Source organism: Polypterus senegalus, chromosome 4 (genome assembly GCF_016835505.1).
Source record: "Polypterus senegalus isolate Bchr_013 chromosome 4, ASM1683550v1, whole genome shotgun sequence".
NCBI classification, from domain to species: domain Eukaryota; kingdom Metazoa; phylum Chordata; class Cladistia; order Polypteriformes; family Polypteridae; genus Polypterus; species Polypterus senegalus.
Window position 1 is genome coordinate 116,781,642 of NC_053157.1, and position 24,489 is coordinate 116,806,130.

Below are 24,489 nucleotides of genomic sequence, written 5' to 3' on the forward strand. Positions count from 1 at the left end.
CTGTCATGTGTCTTGCACTGAGGAGAGGCTTCCAACAGGCCACTCTGCCATAAAGCCCTGACTGGTGGAGGGCTGCAGTGATGGTTGACTTTCTACAACTTTCTTCCATCTCCTGACTGCATCTCTGGAGCTCAGCCAAAGTGATCTTTGGTTTCTTCTTTACCTCTCTCACCAAGGCTCTTCTCCCCTGGTAGCTCAGCTTGGCCGGACGGCCAGCTGTAGGAAGGGTTTTGGTCGTCCCAAATGTCTTCCATTTAAGGATTATGGAGGCCACTGGGCTCTTGGGAACCTTAAGTGCAGCAGAAATTTCTTTGTAACCTTGGCCAGATCTGTGCCTTGCCACAATTCTGTCTCTGAGCTCTTCAGGCAGTTCCTTTGACCTCATGATTCTCATTTGCTCTGACATGCATTGTGAGCTGTAAGGTCTTATTTAGACAGGTGTGTGGCTTTCCTAATCAAGTCCAATCAGTATAATCAAACACAGCTGGACTCAAATGAAGGTGATCTCAAGGATGATCAGAAGAAATGGAAAGCACCTGAGTTAAATATATGAGTGTCACAGCAAAGGGTTTGAATACTTAGGACAATGTGATATTTCAGTTTGTCTTTTTTAATAAATCTGCAATAATTTCAAAAATTCTTTTTTTTTGTCTGGCAATATGGGGTGCTGTGTGTACATTAAAGAGGAAAAAAATTAATTTAAATGAATTTAGCAAATGGCTGCAATATAACAAAGAGTGAAAAATTGAAGGGGGTCTGAATACTTTCCGTACCCACTGTATATATATATATATATATATATATATATATATATATATATATATATATATATATATATATATATATATATATATATATATATATATATATATATATATATATATATATATATATATATATATATATATATGTATATATATATGTATATATATATATATATATATATATATATATATATATATATATATATATATATATATATATATATACACATATATACATATACACACACACCTATGTGATTTCTCAGTTTTTTTATTTTTAATAAATTTGCAAAAACCTCAAGTAAACTTTCTTCACATTGTCATTATGGGGAGTGGTGTGTAGAATTCTAAGGAAAAAAATGAATTAAATCCATTTTGGAATAAGGCTGTAACATAACAAAATGTGGAAAAAGTGATGCGCTGTGAATACTTTCCAGATGCATTGTAGATATATATAGATAACTAGCCAACCCGCGGTGTAACCCGCGGCGTACCATACGCCGCATAATCAGGCCGATTTTTTAAGTGATTTTTAAGCACAGGGAGAAAATTAAAATTTGAAAAATCAGTAATGTAATAAATCAGCAAGAAAAGCAACATTGTAACAATGCACGGAACGAAGCAACACACAATCATCCGTGACTGAAAACTGGCGGACCGCCCTCGCGCCTTCTCCTGCCAGACAGTGGGATGGGGGTGCACGGCACGGAGTGTGGAACGGGACGAGGGAAGAAGGACGTCCATTCAGCTCCGTCCGTCATGCTAGTCTGCTGATTTCGTTCAGTATGCACTGCCCGCTCATGTGCCCAGCTCCAACTCGTCACTTGAGTTGTTGGCTGCTTTTCTATATATAATCCATCAAGACACCCGACCACGGTAGTAGCAAGGTGGGAGGGGGGTGTGTACAAAGGGTTGGGACGCAACCAGTGGCAGCGTATGAATCGCACTTAGTGGGAATTCCACGGTTTGCAGCCCGAATGGGGTTCAACGGCTTACCCACGCCGGTTAGACACACGCTCAATGTCATGCATAATTATTTATTGAATGCTAAACACTTCTGGAAAGACACGGTTGTCTAAGAATACAACAGTAAGCGAATGAAAAGATGGAACTCTGGAGAGAGCAAAATACAACACAATAGTGAACCCGCGGTATAACAAACGCGGCATTATTATGTATTGATGGTTGAACACTTCTGGAAAGACACAGTTGTCTAAAAAGGGAGGGTTTGAGGATACAACAGAAAGTGAATGAAAAGATGGAACTCTGCTTTTCTATATATAATCCACCAAGATACCCAACCACGGTAGGAGGGGGGTGTGCACAAAGGGTAGGGACGTAATGAGTGGGAGTGTATGAGTCACACTTAGTGGGAATTCCACAGCTTGCAGCCCGAATGGGGTTCAACAGCTTACCCAAGCCTCTCCGCGCTGAGTAGACACACGGTCAATCTCATGCATAATTATTTATTGAATGCTAAACACTTCTGGAAGGACACGGATGTCTAAAACGGGTTGGTGTGAGAATACAACAGTAAGTGAATGAAAAGATGGAACTCTGAAGAGAGCAAAATACAACACAATAGTGAACCCGCGGCATAACAAACGCCGCGTGGCTCAAACGTGCATGTGGACTCTTACCACAGACGAAAGGGAGTAACTGGGTGGTCGGTGAGGTTTTGCTTCCGGGCAAATGGGCAGGCAGTGTGAATGCCTAGAGAGCGAGGGTAGACGCCGGCCGGTGAAAAATGAGTGTTGGTGGGCAGGAAAACGTCTTCCGTGTTCCTGCAGGAGCATCTATGAAGACACATGTTTGTCGCGGATGCGAATAGCTGTATGTAGCGTGTAAAACAGTTTGCTATGGTGCACGCGTCGTGACCGAAAAGTCAGTTTTTAAAGACTACTTACTTCATTGTGCTTTAACCTCAGTTGTAAAGGATTGTTTTAAGGATCCCATGGGATACCCCTCGCAAACCGTTTCACACACTGCATATGGCGATTCACCTCCGTGAGAAACATGCCTCTATGAACAGTCAACATAGCTCAGAGGTGCATGATATGTACATGACATTAACCTGACCTGCACTGCATGTGGCCTCTACGACAGACGAATATAAATGACGCCATTTTTTCTGTGTCGTCGCGTCCGAGTTGGTGGGTGTGGCCCTGTGAGTTGTCGTCGTATCCAATGGTCTTGCAGTTGGTGGGCGTGGCTCCTTCCTGCATGCGCCATAGGTGTCTCACTTGTCGGCGGCTTAGTGAATCCACGCCCCTTCCGGCGTGCTTTCCATGGTTGTCTTGCCTTAGTGAATGATATATATAGATATTATATGCTTGGACCTTTAATTCTGTCAACAGCTTCTCAAAAACTTCAGCTTACTCAAACACACAAAAGATTCCTTCTGTAACGAAAAAAAGGCATAAAAGGCTGTTTCTTTTGGCTACTTGTCTGCATGGCTTGCTCCATGCTTCTCATCCCATGATGTTGCCTCTTACTAAATGCTGCCCTTTATTCAAGTCCCTATCTATATCAAAAATGTTCCTAAGAATTTTTTACTAATGTCCGGTATAGTCCTACGGACACATGATTTAAATTAAACAGTTGTGTCTACCGGAGTTCATATTGTCATGCAGATAACAAGCCAATAGGCCCAAACTTATTTCTTTAAGCACTAATTTTCTACACAATCTTTCGATGCAAAAATTGAACGAGATCTGTACTGAACACAACCTGTGGATTTTAAGCTTTGCATGGAGGTGAACAGTAAAGAAAGTTGAAGAAATGAGCATACAGTGGTAGAAAATTAAGACAGGTTATTATTATATTTGTCTAATATCTTCACAGTAGATGACTTACAAGGCCATGATAAGTTACAAAAGTTTCAATTGTTTACAGGTATTTGTGCAATTGGAGCAGAGGAAAATTAGGTGTCTTGGTTATGGCATAGAAAAATAAAAAGGAGAAGCAAAAAGAGCAACAAATGCCAAGGTAAATAATTATCTATTCACCATATAGGACAACTGGTATCCTGACAATGAAGCAGTCGTATGCAGCAAAATGGAGTGACTGAACTACATGTCTTTGGTAGCACATAAGTATATTTTCCTTTTCTTTTGTATGCACCTTTATTGACTAAGAAAGAAAAGTGTTAATGCATCAATTTATTCAGTAATCTCAATCAGCATTAGCTGGAATCTGACTAATCCTGTTTAAAAACTGAAACATACCTTTCCACCCATTGTCTGTTGAAATATTGATCTTATAGAAAGACAGCAGCGATGAAAGTTTTTGATTAACTGTGGGTGAATGGAACCACTGAGTTGTGCAACTTCTTTGTGAGTTGGAGCTATAAATATTCCTTGCACTGCTTCCATTGACACATAGTGAAATAATGTGTTTTCAGATCCAGATGTTAATCTGTACAGAAAAAAATGAATAAGTTAAAAACCATCAATAATAACTAAAATAAGCAAATTGCAAATATTGTCTAAGGAGAATTTTCAAACAATAAAAACACTTATTAACGCTATCAATTAACACTATTTACTAACTGGTGAATGTATATGCTTTAGAGTTTGCCAACTATACACAGGTTTATCTACTGTTAATATTTTTAAAAAGAAACTAGACTTACTTCATCATGTTGTACATTTCTTCAGTGTCTTTTTCTGAAAGACTGTTTTTTAATGTACCCAAATAAAAAGGATTAGGATGCTTCTTCTTATATATCTGGTTAATGAAAAACAACTGTGTCAAAAAACTAAGAGAAGAGTCTACTTCATTACAATCCCTTATCTGCAATTTCAGATGTGAAAAGCTCAGAAAAAGAGAAATTTCATTTTTGGCAAGATGACTGACGCAGAACATTACATGATACCAGATGGAGCAAGAACATGCTTTGCACAGCATGCTTTTTAAACCTTTCTGCACATGTCCAAAATTTAGAATGAACATAGTAAAATGTCATAATTGTTATGGTTATGATATGAATTTCTGAAACATGTATAATAAAATCAAAGAGACAACAAAAAGAATTACAGAAACATTCAGAAACAATGTTTCTACATTGTGTTAAATGGAGAAAACAAGATGAGTACTTTCAAATGTCATGTATGAATAGACATCTATGAGTAAGCATTAAAAGATAAATGTAATGAACATAAAAAACATACAAAGAATACTTTATGTTTTTTATTGAATGCCTTAAATTATTCTGTAAATTGAGAATATTAATATTGTTGATTTATACCACTACATGATCTGAATAATTCTAAAACACATATAACCCCAACAATTTTGGAACAGGGATTAGAAACCTATATTGTACTTGGAAAAGAAGAAATGGGAATCTGTATGTTCTGTTAACACTCAAAACATTTTCTATTACATGGGTAGATTCTAAATGAGATTAGTTGTGTATGTTCTATAAAATCAATTGCATGCATCCTCAGCAGTCCTGAAGAGTCGGCACGAACACTGTTATTTGCCCCAGGCAAGCCCTAGAGGTTTATTTTCACTATTTACATTAACTTGTCACAGTTTGTATAACATCTGCACCTTCTGTTTGTGCCCAGTTAGTTCTGTCCTTGGGCTTCCCAGTTTTGTTCTCAGCATTCCTAAACTGACACGTATTGAGTATGTGCAAGTGGTTCCCTATGACTGACTATCTTTCAATCCTGGATTGATCCCTGCCTTCCATCCAGTGTTACAGGACAAGGATATGACTCCCACAACACTCTATAGGAGAAAACAGTGTACAGAAAAAAGAAAAATCAACTTATCTTTCATTTTACTTTAGGTCTCCATATTTAAAAACCACTTAAAAATAAGGATTATTCTGAATTTACAGTAAGAAACTAAATTCAGATATGGAATTTGCAGTATGTGCATTTGCTAATACATTAAATTAGAAAACCATTTTATAATAATGGAAAGTTAAATTTACAAATGATCATACTAGACTCTGGTGAACCTGTGTGTAGGCACATAGATTTAACTATTTGTTGTTGCATATAATTTCAGTTATATCATGATATAACATTCTCAAAACTACAACCAGTGGAGGACTGTGGGGGAGCTAGCGCATATGTCAGAAGCAATTAAGTGCAAAGCAGGAAGCAACTTGGGAGAGGTCGACCTCAAAGGGCCTATTCATACACACACTCACACTTCAATAGTGCAAATATGCAATTGCCAGTCAATCTAGCAAGCACATGCCTAGTATGCAAAAGGAAAATACTTCACACACATGAAAAATGTGCAAACTATACATGGCCAGTAACCAAATATTAAATTCTAACCCTGAATACTATACATGTAAGGCAGTAGTAATATCCTCTGCTCCACTATGTCACCCATCATTTCAATTAGCAATATCAAGCATTTAAACACATTTATAACCATTTTATTCAACAGAGTATGTACTGTTCTACAAATGACAGAAATTCCACATTCAATGCAACAGTAAACCATTACATACCTTAAACAAGCTTCCACTTCCTCCACTACCATCTGATCCACCAGAACCCTGGGATTCCCTGCGCCCCAGCTTCCTTATAGAGTCTGGAGTTGAGTGAGGGCTGATACTTGTACTAAATAACACGTTATCCATTTGGCTTTCACTGACATTTTCAGAGATCCCAAAATTTTTCTGGGGACTGGTTCTTTGATTCTTTAATGATGATTTACTGATGGGAGATGTTGCTTTTGATATACTCTGCCACCTATTAAAGATTGGAGAACTGGTAATGCTATTGAGTCTATCTCGCGCAGTAGGGATAAACCAGTCCGCACATGATAAGCAAGGAGTGGGGGGCACTGCAAGTCTCTCCTCAATGCTGTTTTCCAAGGATTCCATTTGAAACAGCGTGGCTTTTGCTTGGTCTACATAAACACAATCTGGACCTGGGTTCCCAATAGCCTGAGATGCACATCCTCCTGCTTCCAAAAGTACGCATAACATGTTGTGTTTCTAAGAACAAAAAAAAAAGCTCAGTTTTACTATAAAGGACTATTATGCACCTTAAGTCACATATTCCTCATTAATTTGAAACTATTAGAAAGCTGCTCTTGTGCATCATCCTAAAAACTATGTGAATACATTAATGTAAATGATGGATAGTCCATCTGACAGAGAGGAACAAAATATCTGTCATGCTCCAGTATTCAGTTATTTTAAGACACTGCATAGTCTCTTTTTATTCACTTATCTCTTGATAAATGTCTTTAGATTGTGTGCTGCTGTCTTAGGCCAGGCTGCAGTCACCCACAAAAAAAACCTGCTATAAGACATTAAAAATGTAAATTTTTTTCTGAGACTTTATGTTTTTAGCCTTTGACACATAAGTAACTGAATATGATGATCTTTGCTTATTTTGAACAAAACAAACCTTTATAATATGCAGGCAGTGATGAGTAAATAGATTTATCATTTGAATTTTGTTCCAAGTAAATTTTTGTTAGTTGTTTCTTAAGAATATTGGCCATCTGCACAGAACAGCATTACAGTCAATAAATATGAAGCCATTCTACCATTACTAAAAGTTGCATACAGACTTGTGTATTTATAAACGTTTAACTTGTAGGAGGCAAAGGAAGCCGAGAGTTTAAATTCAGTAGTCATAATGGCCCCTAAACGATGTGAGAAATGTACATATTTTTATGCTGATGCCTGGAATTTACCAAGGAAAAGAAGACACATAAATGAAGAAAAGTGAAAAAAGTTGCAGACTAGCAGTTATTAGAACTATCAAAGAAACCAGTGTACTAGAAATGCATACCTCACTACCACTGAAGACATCAAGCAGAATACATTCTTGGACTCATGAAGGTCATTATTCAACACAAAGTTATTATAAAATACATAATGTTTGGGACAAAGACAAAGTTGTCCTTGATTTAGCCCTCAGCTCCGCAGTTTAAAACTACAAATCAAACAATTCATACATGATTATAGTGCATATTGCAGACTTAAGGGTATCTGCATACTGTACATTCTGGTAACACCATATAGAAATTACAACACTTCTTCTACATGGTCCCCCCATGGGGTAAATCAAAAATGTATCTTTGTCCCAAACATTATGGGAGGCAACGAGTGTGTATATATAATTTTTTTTTTCTTTCAAAGACCACGTACATCAGTGGTTCTCACGTTTAGTCCAGGGGTGACCTCCTGTGGCTGCAGGTTTTCTATACCAAACAGTTTCAGTATCAGCGAGTTGTTTTACCAGCAACTAATCACATTGTTTAATAGGCTCATTGCTTTTCTCTTCTGTTATTTTTACCTTCTGTAATGTGAAGTAGTGTCAGAATTGTATTTATAAAAATATTAAAAATACTTTATTTCCACTTTTCTATTGCTTTTAAACACTTAATTCTCTTTTGTTATTGACCCTTTTTTTGCTCCCTTAACCATGTCCAAATAATGATAGGTAATAACAAAATGTGTAGACAACAGGGCAAACAAAAAGCTCAAGTTACTCTTGTGTCAGACCCACTAGGAAGCTTACTGGTAACAGAAGGTCAGGAAAAGCACAATAAAAAGCATGATGTTAATGATGATGAAAATATTAAATACCAAGATAAAAACATTACATTATCCCCATATAACATACACTAATTAATTCACTAGCACACTTGATGAAGGCTACCTTCATTTTCTCATACATTCTTTATGTTTCAGTGTTAGAATAACCTTTACATTTTCTCTCTGCAAATGCACAATAAGACAGCCCTTCACTAAAATACATTAATGCCTGCTTTATTCCACAAAATGTAGTAAAATTAGTTTTGTAATTTTTCACTTTACACTGAAACATAGAAACTAGTAAATAACAGATTCTTTAATAAAAGCAGAAACCAACTGGAACAAAAAACTGTAGCCACAGAGAGCCTTGAGGGCTGAACTCAAGAACCACTGAATTACATGTTACAATAATATATGCCTGAAAATTATATTAATTGTAAATCTCAAAGAATCTTTTAATAACATTTTTTAAATGTAAGAAAGAACAACAAGATATTTTAATTTCAAAGTAAACTTTTATGTCTGAAAGAAGCATTAAGCAAACTTCTTTTTATTTGTTCGTATGAAAAAAATTGAAGAAAACAAAATAAACTGTATCAAAATTATTAATTTTGTAAGTTAGTACTTAATGCATAGTAAAAGCAAAATTAAACAGACTGACAATTTCAGCAAACACATGAGGAAAGAAATAAATTGATGTATGGCAGCTAAAGTATAAAAATCAATGCGGCAGAATAACTACAAGATTAAATAAATATATATATAAAAAATAAATATATACAAATACGTATATGTTAATTAAATTCATCTTTAGAAAAATCAATGCTTATAGCATATATTAATAACAGATATTATTCTGATTCAATTATTAATGGGAAAAATAAAGTGAGTGACAAAGAGAAGAAAAATGCACTTACAAGGCCAACTATTAGAAGAAAATATCTCGCTTTAGGTTCCCGGTAGGCTTCAAAAGATCCTTCACTGACAGAGGACTGTCGCTGGGGAAAGACCTCTCGCCATATGACCAGCTGACCAATTTTCTGCTCAGCTGCAAGTGGTAAAAGGCAATAAATTTGACAGTAAAGAGCAATGTCAAGAAGATCCTCCTTTGGCAAGTGGTTTTCTATTAAGTAACCCTGAAGGAATAAAAATGAAAGACATACATTTACAACACAGCTATATAAAATAGTTTAATGCAAAATGCAAACCATTTAATAATATTGGTAAGCTTTAGCCATCCATCAGTTTTGCCTCTTTCTTATGTCATTTATACTACACATACAACCAGATGTCTGCAGTGTCAATCCACAGTAGAGCAGTGGCAAAAGCAGCATTATATAATCTAATGAAAAACTCCAACATGCAAAAGGCAACATGACTCTGTACTAAATCCAGGGTTCATGTACAGTAAAGGTGCAACGTTTTTGCCTGATTTACAAGTTAAACCATATACATTTTTGGATGTTTTACTTACAAATAAAATATTCAAGTCACTATTTGTAAAATGCAAAAAATAAAAAGTGGCAAGAATTTAAGTCAATAACATGAGTGCATAAATGACTTCTATTCATTCATTTAGTGCAGTGCCTGAGCAGGGATGCAAAAATAGTTTCCTAATATTAAAATCAACTATTGAACTGTTTATTATTATAAAATTAGCACACTATTACCACAAGGTACTGTACTGCTAGAGTTCTCATATAGAATTTTCACCCCCTTGGAAGACTCTTTGATGTCAAAGTGAAAACAGATCTCTGCAAAGTGTTCTGTATTAACTGCAAATATAAAGCGCAAAGTAATTGAATCCATAATTATTGTCTGTGTGCACAGGTCTCTCTCTCACTATCCACTTTTCACATCTGGACAATGCCATTTTAAGCCATATTTTTTTGCAAAGCAAACAGCATTTCTTGGGTCCAGCCACAAACTCTCAATTGGACTGAAATCTGAACTCTGATTTGGCCACCCGAGGACATTAACACTGTTGTTTTTAAGCCATTCTTATATAGCTTTGGCTTTATATTTGGGGTCTTTGTCTTGCTGTAAAACAAATCAACTCCCAGTGGGCAAGTTTCTAGCTGAGTGCATTAGGTTTTCCTCAAGGAATACCTCATATTTTTCTGGAATTCATTTTACATTCTTCCCTCGCAAGCCTTCCAGCATCTGCTGCAGAGATGCATCCTTACCACATGATGCTGCCACCACCATACATCACAGTGGGGATGGTGTGTTTTTAATATTATGCGCAGTCAAACATGGTGTTTAATCTGGCCAGAAACCTACATTTTGGTCTCATCAGAATCTTCTTCTAGGTGACTTTAGAGTCCCCCATATACCTTCTGAGACATTATGTGATTTTTTAAAGGTTGCTTTGTCTTTGCTAATCTCCCATAAAGCTATGACTGGTCTCTCCAATTTTAGCTACTGTGGCTTGAAAATCCAGAGTTAAGAAAGGTCTCTTGGTTGCTTTACTCACTAGTCTTCTTCTTGCATGATCACTCTGTTTTTGTGTATGACTTGGTTTATGCAGATTTACAGGAGTGCTGTAGTATTTCTTAATGAAACTGGACTGGACTCCAATGGATATTCAGAGACTTGGATATTTTCCAGATACAGGTTCATTTATACAACAATCATCTAAAACCCCATGACTGCAGACAGCTGATCCCCATTTAATTAATAAGGTACCTTCTAAAACCAATTGGCTGTACCAGTGATAAATTTGGGTGTGGCATATTAAAGGTGGATGAAACTTTGTACCAACAGTCGACTCTTTAATGCCAAATTATATACTTGCTCAAAAAAGTGGTGCAGATATGTTATTTAATTGTTTGGTTTAACTGTGGCTATCATAAATACCAATACTAAGTTAAATGTAATAATATGCGAGAAAGACGTTTGCAGTATTTATTAGTATTTTCAGTAAGTTTAATATATGGACACTTTATTAACTTGATAAAATTGTGGTCATTAGAGAAATACAGATCAGCACTCAACAAATCAACAACATCTTCAGTGTCTAAGTCTGGCAAAGACTTTGTGATCACTAACAGGAAATGTCTATATGTGGGACTTTGACAGCTGCTGGTATAGGATTCTTACTGAGACCACAGTGAACAGGTTTATGGCAACCAAGCCCGTCATATCAAATGAAATAAAAGAGCAGTAAAAGGATTAAAACTGATCATATCTGAAAATGACACACTATTGTATGAATGTACCTAGACTACAAAGCAGACACACTGGATAAAACACATGCACTTTTATTGGCTTATATCTTGAACGGCCTAACAGAATCCAATTGGTATAAGTTAATTGCAAAGTTTATTTAACATCTTGCAACATAATAGAAAAACTGTAGTCTAAAATAACTAGTCATAAAGTCAAATATATACTTTTAGACTATTAGCATAGGGGTCTAAAGCAACTTTTAAAAATTTGTTCTACCCCTATTTATCCATACTTTACACCGTGTGATTTAAAGTCTCATAATAATTTAGTCAGTAAGAAGTCTAAAATTCATAGTCATTGTCTCACCTTATAGAATAGACAACACCCCAGGATTGTGTACAGTCTCCTCATTCCATAGTAATCCTCAGACTAGAAACAGAGCAAGACCAAATTTTAATTGTGAGCACTAACTAGATCCAATGACATGTCAATGTTTAGAGAAAGAAAGCATACAATTAATAAAACTGAGTAAGTATGATAGAAAACTGTAGAAATGGTAGAAAAATGCCAAAGTAAGTTCTCTAAAAGTCACCAAATTATATATATTTTTAAAATTTTGCCAATTTAATATTCAGATCTCCAAAGAAAACAACTAGCAACAAAAAGATAATGATAAATTGTAATTTAGATTTGGTTTGAATTATACAGTAGTAAAAATGGGATTTCTTTTGTGACTCTCACTCTCAGGAAAGTGCTGTAATTTACAACAGTGCCTAGTCCACAAAGAAGAAAAAAAGATGTTTTAATCCCCTGAGCTTTCACATCAATCTTTGCTTTGATTACAGGCTTTCCTTGAAAAGTAAATATTAAAGTATATCTAATGCTTTTGCATAAGCAGTGCTGTCAAGTGATGAGTAAGGCCAATTTAAAATAAAAAACATTGTCGCTTCAAGTAACTATAATTCTAGGCAAGACATTTACAGTGCTTCTGCTGAAAGAACAAGAATTTACTTTATGATCTTCATGAAATGTTTAGAGATATTGCTACATGAAAAGCACTTTACAAAATATTTTCCTCATGCACTGACCACAACGGCACAATGATATAATAGAGCAATTTACTAAAACAGTAAATAATTTTTATCTGATAAATTACTGTAAAAATATAACATGTCAAAGTCTTCAAAAAAGGTTAAATGAAAAGCACAATGAAATAATAAAAAAGAGGGAAAAAAAGTATTGCATTAAATCCTGCAGTATTAAATAATCATGAGAGCCATAATAAACTGTGGGCCAAATGGTAATTCACAGATTAGATGACCATATTTATAATTTGAGACTACAAAACAGATTTTTATGTAAATTAATCTTATTTTTCTACTCTTCAATTTTTTTAAGTTTGTGTATCCTAACCATGCAATGGCATGTTTTTACAATTTCATTTTTAATCTTATTTAGGCAAGTAGGCCGCTCAGAAAACTTTCAGTGCAGGTAAACGATGCACTATACATCATAAAATTTGGTTTTGTTTTGCAAATAACTACAACTATTAATGTTGTGGTATCAGACAATTTAAAAGTTCGCCAATTATACAACTTGCAGACATACAATCCAAAGACTGATTATTATTCATAAAGTGTTAAGACTCTCTAGATCTGAAAAAACTCTTTCATACTGAATGAACTTCAAGCACAAGTAGACAAACCAGAGAGTTGAAAAGGAACATTCAGACAAAGCAGATATTAACTGCACTGCAAGGAGTTTCTAGGCAATAACTCAATCAGCCACGCCGGATGTATGTAATTAACGGTTATTCAGCTTGCGTGCGCAGCATTTGAAGAGAAATCATTAATGAAATCTTGCCTCGCACAAAAGCTAGTACTGCATTTATATTTTGTTCTATAAAACTTTGATACTTTGTGGGTATATTAGCATATACCTAATGTATTGATTACCAATTTCCTTTATTTTATAAAAAAATTAAAAAAGATCATTATTTACCATTTCCCCAAAATCAGATGCCTCAAAATCTGACAGAAATGTGCTGATTTCAGCCTAAAAAGGGAAAAAAAATATTATTGTAGATGTATTCATTTGGATGAGACTCACAAAACGTATTAGTGAAAAATAAAACTAGGTTTAATCACACAATGTATTAAACCTAAAAAAAAAAAAATGACAAATATGAATTTCTTTTGACAGTCAAATGTTCTTTCACATGCAGAAAGCGAAACATATTTCTTTACCTTGGTTTTAATAAATTTCATTTGAATTAAGCCTTAATAAAAAAATATCTGAGTATCTACGAAGAGGTAAAATATAACACAATAACATTCTCAGAACTGCCTAATCCAATTCAAGGTAGAACAGATGAGGTAGAACAGACTTGCTTCATTAAAATGTATATATTTTTGAAACAGCATGTAAAATATATTTGACTCACCAATAATAAACTGACTTCATACTTAAAATGATTATATTTCAATGAGAGGTACAGTATATAATCGATAAACAAAGAAGAATTTACGTTATATATAAAATGGAATCCTCAGAATAGCACAAAGTATGTTTTTATTTAGGAAGACTATGCAAGGGACAGACAACACCAAAAAAAAAAAAAAAAATTAGAATAGCCTATCTGGTTTCAAATGAGGGCGGCACGGTGGCGCAGTGGTAGCGCTGCTGCCTCGCAGTTAGGAGACCCGGGTTCGCTTCCTGGGTCCTCCCTACGTGGAGTTTGCATGTTCTCCCCGTGTCTGCGTGGGTTTCCTCTGGGCGCTCTGGTTTCCTCCCACAATCCAAAGACATGCAGGTTAGGTGGACTGGCGTTTCTAAATTGGCCTTGGTGTGTGGGTGTGTTTGTGTATGTCCTGTGGTGGGTTGGCACCCTGCCCAGGATTGATTCCTGCCTTGTGCCCTGTGTTGGCTGGGATTGGCTCCGCTGTATTCGGATTCAGCGGGTTAGAAGATAGATGGATGGATATTTATTAGTTTTTTTATTTAAGCTTAAGGACAGTTAGAACAAGAACAAACAAAGAAAAAGACAGACACTTAATGTTATTACTGTTACCACTGGAATCATCACCCTAGCCTCATTAATAAAATTAGCGAAAGATGTCATAAAATGTGAGTCGGGAATGTGAGTGCCATGTTGCAATGTCCTCTTGATATAAAGAGAGATAAGTAATAGGACAGACTGGAAGTGTCTAACCATTCTTCATCAAGAGATACACACTTTACGCTTGGGACCACAAAATGTCCTTTCTTCTGTATATGTTCAGATTTTGACTACTGCATTAGGCAAGCCAGGAAAATCCAGAGAACACTTCTAGATCAGTTCACAAAACACCTCTTCTTTCATGTTTTGTCAGTCTAACACTATGAGATAGAGTACTCAGCAGTAGTTGCCAATAAAGTTGGGTTCCAGAAATAAAACCACTCCTATAACCAAGCTCTCTCTTTCAAGACAACTGATTGATGTTCTGTCCGTGGCACACTGCTAGAGAACTCTACCTTTTCCACAACTAATCAATAAACAACTAAGTCAATAGTCTTCTCACAAATTGTGTCACTCAATAGGTATAGAGCCATAAACAGGACATTCTAGTGATCCCAAGGACTTTAAGCCAGTTTCTCTTACTTCATAAATCATGAAGACCTTTGAGAAGCTCAACCTACACCAGCTATGAACCCCAGTTTCAGAACATCTGGATCCCATGCAGTTTGCCTATAGCGCTATATAAATGTAATAAATTATTATTATTATTATTATATAGGTGTGGAAGATGCTCTCATCTACATGCTCTACAGAGCCTGCTCCCACTTGGACAAAGCTGATACTACAGTCAACATCATGTTCTTCGACTTTTTCAGTGCTTTTAACACCATTCTGTCTCATCGAATAAGGAAAAAACTCAAGGCTTTGAATCTTGATGCTCCCATAACCTCCTCAGTCATCAACTTCCTGACCAACAGACAGCAGTTTGTGAGGACTGTGTGTCAGAAATGGTGGTATATAATACTGGAGCAACTCAGGGAACTGTACTCTCTTCTTTTCTGTTCACCCTCTATACAACAGACTTCCAGCACAATCCCAGTGCTTGCCACCTCCAGAAAATTTTCAGATGACCTATCCATCATAGGCTGCATTAGTAATGATAGATAGATAGATAGAGAGATAGATAGATAGAGAGATAGATACTTTATTAATCCCAAGGGGAAATTCACATAATCCAGCAGCAGTATACTGATACAAAGAAACAATATTAAATTAAATAGTAATAAAAATGAGAAAGAAAAAAAAAAAAAAAAAAATTAGCATTTACTAAGTTACTAAGCATTTTATTAGTGGAATTGAAGAGTCGCATAGTGTGGAGGCGGAACGATCTCCTCAGTCTGTCAGTGGAGCAAGACAGTGACAAAAGTCTGTCACTAAAGCTACTCCTCTGCCTGGAGATGATACTGTTCAGTGGATGCAGTGGATTATTCATGATTGACAGGAGTTTGCTTAATGCCCGTCGCTCTGCCACAGATGTTAAACTGTCCAACTTTACTCCTACAATACAGCCTGTCTTCTTAACAAGTTTGTCCAGGCATGAGGCGTCTTTCATCTTTATGCTGCCACCCCAGCACACCACTGCGTAGAAGAGGGCACTCGCCACAACCGTCTGGTAGAACGGATGCCAACCTTCTCAGAAAGTATAGCCTGCTCTGACCTTTCTTACACTGAGCATCAGTATTGGCAGTCCAGTCCAATTTGTCATCCAGATGCACTCCCTGATATTTATAGGTCTGCACCCTCTGCACACAGTCACCTCTGATGATCACAGGGTCCATGAGGGGCCTAGGCCTCCTAAAATCCACCACCAGCTCCTTGGTCTTGCTGGTGTTAAGGTGTAAGTGGTTTGAGTCGGACCATTTAACAAAGTCTTTGATTAACTTTCTGTACTCCTCCTCCTGCCCACACCTGATGCAGCCCACAATAGCAGTGTCATCAGCGAACTTTTGCACATGGCAGGACTCTGAGTCATATTGGAAGTCTGATGTATATAGATTGAACAGGACCGGAGAAAGTACAGTCCCGTGCGGCACCCCTGTATTGCTGAACACAATGTCAGACTAATGGAGATGAGTCAGAGTACGGGAAATTTGTGGAGGACTTCATCTTGTAGTGTAGGGAAAAACCATCTGTAACTCAACATCTGCAAGACAAAACAGCTGGTGGTAGATGTCCAGTAAGCCAAGAAGCACAGTGCTAGAACAAACTTATCAAGAAAGCGTGCTCAATCACAGGACGAACCATGGACACACTGGAAGTTGCTGTGGAAAAGATGATGATAGCCAAATTGGATGCCAACATGAAAAATAACCCCCATCACCACCAGGAGGCACTCTTTTGGAGCTCTTTTAGCCACAGGCTCATTCCACCATGATGTGCTAAGCACCACCTCTAGGCGGCTTTTTCTGCCCACTGCTATCAGGCAATTCAATGCTTCCACCCAATGTACTCAGTAAGTTAAATCTGATTGATTGATTGGTTGTATTACCTGTCCTGCAAGTCTGTATTCCTGTTTTTTATATTTCTGCTACTGAAAGCATATGAATTTCAATGGGATTAATAAATTTACCTAATCTAATATAAAACTCAAAACACAACAACAACAACAAGGAATGAGGAATCAAAATGCAACTATAGACCCAACTTGAAAATAGTTTACATATTTATTTAGCTGGTTTACCCCGGCACCATTTTCTAGTCTTCTTTGAAAACTACATCCATTTTCCAATCATGGTTGCTCTATTTTATGATTCCAGGAAGTATGGAGACTACCCTGGCAGTATCTGGTGCAAAGAGGAAACCAACAAAGTGCCAGTCTGTCACAGGACAGATTCACACACTTGCCAGTTTAAAAATGCAAATCAACCCCAACAATGCATGACACAATGGCACATGCATAAATGCTGAATAGGCATTTAATACTGTGTATAGTGTCATAAATTATTCAATACAATGTGCATTATATAAAAAATGAGCTGAATTAATCTGAAGTCAAGATTTTTTCAGTAACAAAGTAAATTACTCAAAACTGCATGCTTTTTTCAGACAACAAGGATTTTAGACAAGGGTGCAATGCCCAGATCAAGGCAGATTTCAATGAAATGTTTAACTTAGTTCATTTATACAAGAACCAGTATACTTAAGCTTTACATATTTACTTGCAGGAGGGTAGGAAAATACTATCATGGATACTTTGTAGACTTGTGAACTATGACAAATTTAAATGGTTTATTTAATGTTCTAATGAATTTCAAATGGATTTTAATAACCCAGGGTAAGTATTATGGACAGTATTTTTGAGGATGTCTAGCAACCATAAAGGAAAATAAGAACTACAAAAACACCAGGGAAGCTTTAGGTTAAAACCAGTGACTGAAATAAAAGTAGCCCTGTAAAATCTTGCAAGACATTTAATACTATGTTTGTGGTTTTTGAATATTTATTGAATATTAACTTTAAAGTCTAGGGTACAACAAATTATTTTCTTCTGTTTTCTTCCCTGTGTTAAAAATGAGCAATTTCACAGACTGTCTAGTCATAAATGTCAAAGGAAAATGCACCTCGCGGTGCCCTGTAAGGAGCATTAGCTCCAAGGGGGAATCAGGTTCAGTACTGAAAATTGCAGTTTGGAAAAATTGGTCCACTTACAGCATCTCGGAGACAAAACAATCACAACACAGATCAATGCCAACACAAATAATAATTGTATACTTAAGTCTGTGTTATGGAATCTTTCACCATACAAATTCACCATCAGACCCTGTTGGGAGACCCCAATAAAAGACAATGGAGATGAATGCATCAGTTTGCAAAGATACTCAATGATTCGGATGCTATGTTATCCAGATCTCTGTTGGAGCCTACATTAGTTCACAAGATGGAGGGTTACAGTTCAAAAATCCCTCTTCGCCTCTCCATGCTAGACAATCTTACGAAACAATGAACTTTGTCAGCATTTCTCCGACTCAAGATATTTATTCTCTCAGTGTAATAATGAAAACAAAAGCTAAAGTGTATAATAAAAAAGAAAGCCAGGTAATGTGACATAAGTAAAGAAAATGCAAGAATGAAAAATATTTCATAAATAAGTTTTATGAATGCTAAACGTACACAGACCACAGTGATGCATGGAATATTAGCTGAACTACATGGCTGCCTAAACTCACTCTTACTATTCTTATTTGACAAACTGAAGATTCAGTGTGTGCGAAAAATATATTCATATTTAAAGTATCTGGCTGTGGTCAAGATGTGCTAAACACATAATAAAAAAGGCTACATTGACCCAAAGATGATTCATGGATTTAAAACATGTAAGAAAACAAAATGAAAAAAACTTGGCCACAGTCAAAATTTTAATTTTAGTGATAGCTTATTTTAGAACAGTATCTGTGTTGTTCGATGGGGTTGGCATCCACCCTAAAATGTTAACTAAAGCACTATTACAAAGTTGTTTAATAACAATTAACAATTAAACAAGCATGATGAATTAATAATGCATTGTAAAAGATCTACAAGCTATTAAAATTTAAGGAAAGCCATTTTTATTATAACACACATACTATACATTGCAATTACATAAAGATTATGTCTTAACTGATAAACACATGCATATTATGCACTTTATTGTGAGAGAAAAAAATAGCTTTGTAAGAAAGGAATGTTGCAGACATTTTGTCAAAATAAAACACCTGCAGACCAAGCTTTAAAAACACTGTGGGAAACCACCAAATTACTACATTTTAATTGGATTTTAGGAGGGGGAATCGGGATTGATGCACTCCATTTATTTTCAAAGTTCTTTTGGCTTTTACCTAATTGGATATGTCAATGAACTCTCTATAATTAGTTTCTATTTGTATAATTAATAATCTTTCTTATGGTGATTAGGTAATCATTTCAAAGACTGCAGTCCACACAGAGCAGGCACAGCAGTGGCCATTTGGTTAATGTGGAATTTCTCTAGCGTTTAACTATACTCACATAAAAATGAAGAGATTAGCTGAGTTTTGTCTGAAGCAGATACAGTATAAACAACATTGAATATATAGCAACAGATTCAATCTAGAAATAAACAGAACATTTTTCACAGTGCACAACTAATTTAAGGAGAACCCAATTTAAACAGATGCTTTTATGATGAGGCAATCTAACATCGTCTTTCAACATCTATGGGACTTTTAGTTCTAAATTTCAGGTAACTTTTATCATAAAAGATCAACATCAATCCTAAATTCTTCCTTTTCTGTGTAAAACAGATTTTACATAACATTTGTTTTCCTAAATTTGGATGTGTTGGGACTCGGTAATAACAAATATCACCATAACGTCACAAATTAGTATTCTAATTTAGTTTTACTTGTATTAAGCCAGAAACATTGCTTGCCAATTATTTTACTTTCTTGCTATTGCACTACACAGTCTAGATTTATGCAGCTTATCCATTCTGCTGCTTCAAAGTGGACATACTTGGTAATTTTTAAATGGATGTTTCATTCATCTATGAACCCATGTATTCATTAGTTCCATTGTAAGGTACACAAACAGACAAGGTATTCTTAAAATTTATAAAAACATTCCACTTCAGCAGTACAACTTCAGTTGTGAAGAAATAACTTTGACATGAAAAATACTGGAACACAAATTTGGGATTTATATTATAAATACAGTGTAAAATTATAAACCATCCAATAAAATATTATGTATTTCTAAAAAAATCCAGAACATTCACATGGACATTGTGGATATGATTAACAGCCCTTATTAAAAAGACAACGCCTTACCTTGATCTACCTATGAATCTACCCCATTACAATGTGCTTCATACCATACACAATGGTACAGAATTTCTCACAAAACTTATTGAATAATTTGACGATGTTCACTGGCTGCTTTTGGGCACTCTAGTTAGACAAGCTCCAATAATCAAACCTGGGCTCCATGTCTGGATTTTACCTCACAGAACCAATAACTGTACAGATTCATCATTTACTGTACTAGGTGATAGGTGATTTATGTTTTTTTTTTTTTAATTTAAAGATGGATTCAGTCTTGGACGTAGGCTATGAAGATCTCAATGAAGTAAAAACTAATGTAAGGTGAAAGGGTTCTGTAAGAAGTATTAACAATGGTACAGTATATAATATGTTAGCTGTACAGAGAATAGGATATACCACACGGAAGAGTGTACAGAATAATTCAAATAAATAGAAAAAAAGGAAAACAAGACTGCAGTTATACTATTTAACACTGCTAATGATAAGAATCTTGAAGGGGTCCTTCTCATTTAAGTAAATTTTTGACCTCAGTAAATTTCAGTCAAACACCATGAGCATAGAATAGGTGTCAGGTTGTATTATAAAAATGCTGTCATGCATGGGTGTCTGTGGATCAACATCTAGACTTTATTAAGGTGTGTAATATCATCCCAGGACAAGAAGGGATGCAGTGGCTAATCATATCATCTCTTTATCTCCCTGCAACGCTGAGAAGCTACCCCTTGATAGCAAATGAAATACCCTCCCAAAATCCCAGAGAACCAGGCCATGTGAACTGGGCACTGTAAAACCGATATTCTCAAAGAAAGACATCTCACTGCAGGGAGAAACCTCTGCATTATGTGACAGACCTGTTAAGAACAGCTCCTTATACTACTAGTCCTAGTTGTCCATGACGGCCCTTATACAATACAATACAATACAATTTATTTTTGTATAGCCCAAAATCACACAAGGAGAGTCCCCCAGCCTTGACTCTCTAAGAAGACAAGGAACAACTTCCCCACCCCACCCCCAAAAAAAAAAAAAAAAAAAAAAAAAAAAACCCAGTAGGGAAAAAATGGAAGAAACCTCGGGAAAGGCAGTTCAAAGACAGACCCCTTTCCAGTTAGGTTGGGCGTGCATTGGGTGTCAAAAGAAGGGGGTCATTACAATACAATACAATACACAGAACAGAACAAATCCTCAATACAGTATTAAAAAAAATGTAGAAGTACGTAGCAGAATTTAACAATGGATGACATCACATAATATTATTTGGATTTGTTTATAGTCCTGGAGACCTCATCCATTAAGCTGCCTTATGAAGCCTGATTTCTGTTAGGCCACTGAGCACTTGTTTGTGTTCGTTTTTTTGTACAATTTCATTAAACAGTTGTCCTTCCGTTCATCACAATGCACATGGTCTCATCATGCAATGAATATGCTAGCTGCAAGTCCTAAAAATGACAAATAACTTTACACTGCTCTTTTATTCACTGACTTCATAGGAAGTTTCCATTTTAAATTAAAGGCTAATATCAATATTATGCATCTACACATACTGTACATTAAAATAATAATACAAAAATGTTTTAATCTTTTTTACAGTGTTCCTATTTTAATTGAATTTAAACTAAACATCATTTTTTCTGCCAATGCAGAAAAAATGAACTGCACATTACCAAAGCATTTTATGCCCAGAATATCTAATAATATTTACTACTATAAAAGCAAAAACCACAATTTTGACTGATAATGGATGGTATAGAGAAGGTAGTGAAGAACGGGCAACCATGTTTATTCTTGGAAGGCATGTTATCCTAATGTTTAATTAAAATAAGAGCCAACTCAAAGTGATGTACCTTGTGACAAACTCTCCTTTAACACCCTGGCATAGCAATAAAGTGAAAGTTCAGTTCTTTTCTTGCCATTAAGAAAAGAAAGAAAAACTTAGGAGTGTTAAAAATAGGTAGGAGATATTTAAACAAAACAACAGAAACAAGAATGTGACAGCAAACGCATATAATTGTGAAACAAATCAATGAACAATGAACCAGGAACAACTTACTGTAAGTCAAGAAGTATGACAAGTACAAACACTTCAAACCAAGAAGGACTCAAGAGAAAAAACACTGTAAGTAAAACAGAATTTCCTTATATGTAATACATATTTAACAAACAGGGCTCAATGTTAAGCTCTATGACATAGATATGGTCAGTGTGAGAAATGGCAAAGCCATCACAATTTCCTTTGTGAAATTTTTAAGCTGAAGTGCAATTTGTCTTGTATAATATCTATAGTGCATTGCAAATTTCAGAGTAATGCAATATACACTAAGTATCCTTTTCGTGTATACAAAGTCTTGCCTAATAGATTAATAAAAAACATTCACCCAATCTAATAAAGGAACTCATGATGATGATGATGATAATAAAAACATTACATGGTTTACCTTTATTTCTTTTGGTAATGTTAAATAGCGCACTGCAGGAAGGCTATTTAAAAACAATGAGCTGGAGATATCATAAAAATGTGAACTGGAGCTAGCACTGCCGTTCAGTTTTGCAGGATGAATTAACTGTTGGAAGAACATACTGAACAAATGATCGAGCCTTGGAAAATTGTCCATCTGGCAAAAGGCACTTAATGTAAAGAATAGACAAAACAAACAATTAGTAAGTAGGCATTAAAAATGTCTTATTTCAGTAGTAGAATGTATAATATGTATTAGCTAATGACACATATAACTTTTCAAGTGAAAAATATTCCAAGGGTATTAATTAAATAAAAGATCACATAAAATCCAGTATTTTTAAAACACGTTTTGGAATGTATCCTTCTTGCTCCAATACAGACACAAAAAGAAAAACTAAAGGTACAAAAACTTATACGGATTAGAGTTACTTTATGTGAAAAATGTGCAAAATTTTTATAATAATAATACAATAAACAAAATGCCAAATTTAAAATAAAATGCAAGTAGCATTCAAAGCCAGATTAACAGATTATAATATTGTACATATACAAATTCCTATTTTTTTTCCTGAGATAGTGAAACAGAGTCTTATATTAAAAAAGAATACCAACCTGTCTAAAGAGCAATACATGACTTTCAGGGTACGGACAACATTGCCAATAACATTTTGCAAGTGTAAAAGAGGAACCCTAAAACAAAACATAAATACACACCATATAATATTATCACACATATTACTTTCTAAACCATATTTTACACTGAAAACAGACCAGAAATGAAATACAATCGTGTTCATTTTGTAAAATGTGTGCTCTTTGTTTGCTTTATACGTTTGACAATACCTATTAGTCAGATCATTTATTTTATTGTTATCAGGGTTTGTGGGAGCCAAAGCATAACACAGAGCCGGCTAAGGCAGTGCACTGGATGGTGTGCCAGTCTTTAACAGGATACACTCACACATGCCCAGATTTACTTACACTGACCAAAAATATAGTCTCCAAACAACCTAAAATTAAATCATTAAGATGAAGGAAGAAATTGAAGTATTCAAAGAAAATGCACATAGGCAATATGAAAACCGAAAAACACAATATAAAAAGGTTGTGAATTAAATCCAGGCTCCTGCAGCAATGAGGCAAGAGCACTAGCCACCATGTTTCCATAGTACACAATAAAAGGATTTAATAAATAATGCAAGGTAGAACAGATTACAGTATTATCCTCGAAGAACTGTCACCAATTGCACTGTGCCACATGAGCAAAATCCACACATCTCTTTGTAAGGAAGCTGAAGGCAGAAATATTATAATATATATTATTATTGTATATTATTATATATCCTTGATTTACACTATTCTCCAAAGTGAAAAAATTACAAATCAAACAACTCAGACATGATTAAAGTGCACATTGCAGACTTTAATTTAAGGGTATTTGTTTACATTTCAGCAATAGCATTTAGAAAAGGTACTTTTTCTACATGGTCCTCCAATTTCAGGGCACCATAATGTTTGGGACAACTGTCATCATAGGTGTTTGTGATTATTCAGGTGTGTTTCATTGCCATATACCTACAAACAACCTTTGGAGTCTGCAGCTGCCATTCTTCAACATGAGGACAAGAGCTGCGGCAATAAAAGTCAAAGAAGCCAATATCAGGCTGAAAAACAAAGACAAAACCATTATAGACATCAGTAAAGCCTTAGGGTTACCTAAATCAACTGTCCGG

The 24,489-nt window shown here is 35.5% G+C and overlaps 1 protein-coding gene across 2 annotated transcripts in view; it reads right to left on the bottom strand.

Annotated features, from left to right (window-relative positions):
• The window catches only part of intu (inturned planar cell polarity protein), a 94,986-nt gene that overhangs the window by 10,101 nt on the left and 60,396 nt on the right, over positions 1–24,489 (bottom strand). For both annotated transcript variants that reach the window (XM_039751214.1, XM_039751213.1), the window contains exons 7-14: positions 23,369–23,446; positions 22,734–22,923; positions 13,465–13,518; positions 11,830–11,892; positions 9,210–9,428; positions 6,244–6,735; positions 4,399–4,493; positions 3,992–4,181 (exon numbers count right to left, since the gene is read on the bottom strand). In XM_039751214.1, the coding sequence (XP_039607148.1) occupies positions 3,992–4,181; positions 4,399–4,493; positions 6,244–6,735; positions 9,210–9,428; positions 11,830–11,892; positions 13,465–13,518; positions 22,734–22,923; positions 23,369–23,446 (1,381 nt within the window). The remainder of the gene's footprint in view (positions 1–3,991; positions 4,182–4,398; positions 4,494–6,243; positions 6,736–9,209; positions 9,429–11,829; positions 11,893–13,464; positions 13,519–22,733; positions 22,924–23,368; positions 23,447–24,489) is intronic.